This window comes from Petaurus breviceps, unplaced genomic scaffold (assembly GCF_028583685.1).
Source record: "Petaurus breviceps papuanus isolate PSGF00001 unplaced genomic scaffold, PetGlider_PUasm1.0 140, whole genome shotgun sequence".
In the NCBI taxonomy this organism is placed as follows: Eukaryota; Metazoa; Chordata; class Mammalia; order Diprotodontia; family Petauridae; genus Petaurus; species Petaurus breviceps.
The window spans coordinates 137,037-141,749 of record NW_027185698.1 but is presented as its reverse complement, the minus strand read 5'-3'; the positions used below and the strand labels follow the sequence as shown (position 1 = coordinate 141,749).

Sequence of the window (4,713 nt, the reverse complement as noted above, 5' to 3'; positions counted from 1 at the left end):
GTTTTTCTAAAATCAACCAGCTCATCATTTCAGTAGAATTCCATAATATTCTATTAATATTTAGTTAGTATTTTTCCATTGATATTCATTAGGGAAATGTATATGTCTATATTGATAAACTATATCTATATCTATCTACATTTTGTTGTTTTCCAGCTCATTTTACAGATGAGGAAAAGGAGGCAAACGGGGTTAAGTGAATTGCCCAGGGTCACACAACTAATAAGTGTCTGAGGCTGGATATATATCAGAAAGATATGTCTTATATATCAGAAAGATATGTCTTCCTGACTCCAGACCCAGTGCTCTATCCATTTTGCCACCTAGTTTCCCCATGCACATTACTGACCAGGTTTTAATATCAACACTATAGTTGTCTAGTAATAGCATTATGTAGCATTACCTCTTTCTCTTTATTATCTATATAATGCAGGAATTATTTGTTTTTTTATTTGAAAGAAATCATCTGTGGACATGTATAGGTCAGGAGATTTTTTTTTTGTGGGATCATGATTTATCTTATTTCTTCTTTGGAGACTGTTCTAATTAAATGTCTAATTTCCCCCGTATCAGTTTTGTAACATATCTTTTTATAAATGATTCATTTTTATTAAAGTTTTCTAGTTACAACATAATTATGTGTAATATTACTTCGTGATGTCTTAATTTCATTTGTGCTTATTTCTTTTTTCACTTGTACTTTTATTAATTTTCCTTTTTCCTTTTTATTGTTTCATAATTATTCAGCAATTTTTTGGTCTTTAAAACTTGTTTCCTGATTTTATTTATTAATTCAGTTTTTCTTTTGTTTTCTATTTATATCTACTCTTAGCTTTATAATCTATTTAAAAACATTTTTTTTACTATTATTTTGTGTCTGTTACCTTTAGGAATGGGTCCAATTTGTTTATTTTCATCTTTTCTCTAAGGTACTTATTGTATAAGATACTGAATAAGACAGTGCCATCTCGACTGTTTTGAGGCTCTATCCTGTATGGCACAGGAGAAGTTTGTTCTTTATTTGTAAGTAAGTACCTTATTGGTATAACTTTGCTTCTAACAATTACCCAGGCTCTATCCCACAGACTTTGATATGTGGTATTATATTATCATTGTATTTTAAATATTCCTTGTTTTTCTCATTTTTCTTTAACTTAATTATTGTTCAATAGGTTTTTTAAATGTTCATATAGCATTATACATATTTTGCTCATTTTATTATTTTCTTTTAAAATAAATTTCATTTGTATGTTTTTATCACAGTTCTAGTTTTCCTCCTGAATTTCTTTCCTTCCCTCTTCCTAGAAGACCATTTTTACAACAAAAGCTTTAAAAAAAAAAAAGAGGAAGAGAGAAAAAATTCAATAAAACTATATTAAAAAGCCAAATATTACATGTAATGATTCATTCCCAAGGACCCCCTACCTCTGCAAAGGAAGGGTGGGAAAAGTACTTGCTAAATTAGCAAAATTTTGGTTGAAGGGATGTGCGACTTTTTTTCTTTGCCAGTACATGTGGTACACTGTATAAGACAATGCCGTAGTGACTGCTTTGAGACTCAGCTGTATGGCATTGGAGGAGCTTGTCTTTTATGATTTCCCATCATTCATTTCAATTATTTTTGTTGTTCTTTCCATTTGCGATGTTGTAATCATTTTGTATATTGTTTTCTTGACTGTTAATTTTACTTTGCAACAGTTCACATAAGTCTTTCAATTCTTCTTGTAGTCATCATATTCACTGTTTCTTAGAGAATATTAATATTGCATTATATTTATGTACCACAATTCATTAATCATTCTCCAAGCCACAATCCCAGTTCTTTGCTATGACAAAAAGTGCCACAATAAACATCTTGGTGTGTAAAGAACTCTTTTTTGGCGGTGGCCTGAACAGCTGCAGGGTCCGAGCATGTCGAGGCACCCTGGGTTGGGGTGCTGGGTAGCGGGGGGTGGGGTCGGCGGGGGCTGGGGAGGTCAGTAGCTACCCCTCTCCTGGACCCCACCCCCACCCTCCCCCAGGCTGAGATGGGGAACGTGTTGGGCCTGGCTCCCCTGGGAGCTATGCCCTGCCGAGGCGCCCGTCTCGAGGAGCCGCTACCCAACCCCGGTAGTTTGGATGAGTTGCACCGGCTCTGCAAAGATGTGTTCCCGGTACAGATGGAGGGAGTGAAGTTCATTGTTAACAAGGTTCTGAGCAGCCACTTCCAGGTGACCCACACTGTGCACATGAGTGCCCTGGGCCTGTCAGGCTATCACCTCCATGCTGCTTTTGTTGGTGACCAACAGCTCAGTTCTACTGAGGTGTTCCCTACTGTTGTGGGGGATATGGACAGCAGTGGGAGCCTCAATGCCCAGGTCCTGCTTCTCGTGGCAGAGCGGCTTCGAGCCAAGGCAGTGTTCCAGACCCAACAGGCCAAGTTCCTGACATGGCAGTTTGATGGGGAGTATCGGGGAGATGACTGCACTGCCACTCTGACACTAGGGAACCCTGATCTGATTGGGGAATCAGTGATCATGGTTGCTCACTTCCTGCAGAGCCTTACTCAACGTCTGGTGCTGGGGGGAGAGCTGGTATATCACCGGCGCCCAGGAGAGGAGGGGGCTATCCTGACACTGGCTGGGAAGTACTCTGCTCTGCACTGGGTGGCTACACTGAATGTGGGGTCAGGTGGGGCCCATGCAAGTTATTACCACAAGGCAAATAAGCAGGTTCAGGTTGGAGTGGAGTTTGAGGCAAATACTCGGTTGCAGGACACCACCTTCTCCTTCGGATACCACTTGACGCTGTCCCAGGCCAACATGGTGTTCAGAGGCCTTGTGGATAGCAACTGGTGTGTTGCTGCTGTGTTAGAAAAGAAGACACCCCCTCTGACTGTCACCCTGGCACTTGGAGCCTTCCTCAATCACTGGCATAACAGATTTCACTGTGGCTTCAGCATCACTGTGGGATGAGAGAGCTGGAGATGGCTCCCCTGAGCACGTGAAGCCATCCAAGAGACAGAGCCAGGGTCTGGGTCTCTCCCTAGAGACCAGTGTGCTCAGTGTGACTCCACTGGACGAGTGAGGGCCTCTGCTGACTGGACCTACCAGAGTGAGCAGGAGGGGAGGCTCTCCTGCCTTTCCCCCAGAACTCTACCCTGACTGCTTTCCTCTCCAAGCCCTTGAGTCTGTCAGGCTCTGGACTGAGGGGGAGGGCTGTGATTATGTCTGATTGCTTTCTTCCATCCCTGTGTATTCAAGCCAATCCCTCTCCTCACTGACCCTCGGCAGAACTAAGAGACCTAGGTGGGTACAGATCCCATTCCATTCATCAGCTCTGGGCCAATGCTGGAGTAGGGAACAGGGCTGTGGCTGCTTCAGCCTATGCCCAGTGGGCACTGCTTCACTTGTGAAACCAGCTCTGACCCCTTCCTTGTGCAGACTAGAGAATGAGTGAATGAATGAATATATGGCCCTTCCACAAAAAAAAAAAAAGAACTCTTTTTTTTTATTGATCAATAACTGGCTTGAGGACATATACTTAGCAATGTAAACTCTGAGTCAAAAAGTGTGGGGGTGGCTAGGTAGCTCAGTAAGTAGAGAGCACTGGCCCTGGAGTTAGGAGGACCTGAGTTCAAATTCAGCCTCAGACACTTAACCCCTACTAGCCATGTAATCTTGGGCAAGTCACTTAACCCCAATTGCCCTGTATTCCCCCTCCAAAAAGAAAAAAAAAAAAAAAAAGAGTGGAGATTTTAGCTACTTTATTTGCTTAATTATAAATTGCTTTGCAGAAAAGTCATTCCAATCAATAGCTCTACCAACAATTCATTATTGTGCTTGTCTTTCCATTGTCCTCCCAACATTCACTATTCCCATTTTTGGTCATCTTGCTATTTATTTCTTCTGCTATTATATTGAGATCTGAATACTTTTACTTACTATCTCAAACATTTACCAGTTGTATGATTCTGGACAAATAACCTCTCTGAGCCTCAGTTTTTTCATCTGTAAAGGGGGGATAGTAATAACTCATTTGTAAAGTGGGGATAATAATAGCAACAATATTTAGTACCATCAGTGCCCAGAACATAGGTACTTAGTAAGTGCTTTTTGACTCAGATGACAGAGCAATTAGCTCGTGAGAAGTAGGATTAATATCTATGTACAGAAGTCATCTTTGGGAAGCAGCCTGGTATAGTGGAAAGCATGTTGGCTGTGGAGTGAGAGGAGCTGGCTTGAAAACTCAGCAGCTCTGCTTGCTATCCAAGTGACCTTGGGAAAGTCATTGTACTTCTTTGTGCCTAATAGTCTTTATCTGTAAAATGAAAGTATTGGGCTAGCTGACATATCAGTTCTTTCCTAGTTTTAAGTCTCTAATGCTGTGATATGTTTTTCCACAGAGTTTTCTAGTTTAAATTTTACTTTATTCTCCAGGTGTTGGGAAATTGATGTAGGGCTCAAATTTTGTGAAATTGGCCTTTATAGTTCACTGCATAAAGGTCTGTGTTTGTTCATGTGTTTTGTGCATGTTTGCATGTTTACTATCTGAAGCATTTTCTTTTAAACATTTCTTTTAGGGGCAGCTAGATGGCACAGTGAATGGATGGCACGCACTGGCCCTGGAGATAGGAGGACCTGAGCTCAAATAGGGTCTCAGATGCTTGACACACATATTAGCTGTATGACCTTGCGCAAGTCACTTAACCTCAATTGCCCTGCCTTCCTCCCT

General features: G+C 41.2%; 1 protein-coding gene across 1 annotated transcript; it reads left to right on the top strand.

Annotated features, from left to right (window-relative positions):
• Positions 1–1,963: 1,963 nt before the first annotated feature.
• Positions 1,964–3,473, top strand: LOC138146334 (mitochondrial import receptor subunit TOM40B). Its single transcript, XM_069068144.1, has one exon. It carries the CDS (start codon positions 2,028–2,030, stop codon positions 2,952–2,954), a length of 927 nt encoding a protein of 308 aa, XP_068924245.1. The 5' UTR covers positions 1,964–2,027; the 3' UTR covers positions 2,955–3,473.
• The last annotated feature ends 1,240 nt before the right edge of the window (positions 3,474–4,713 follow it).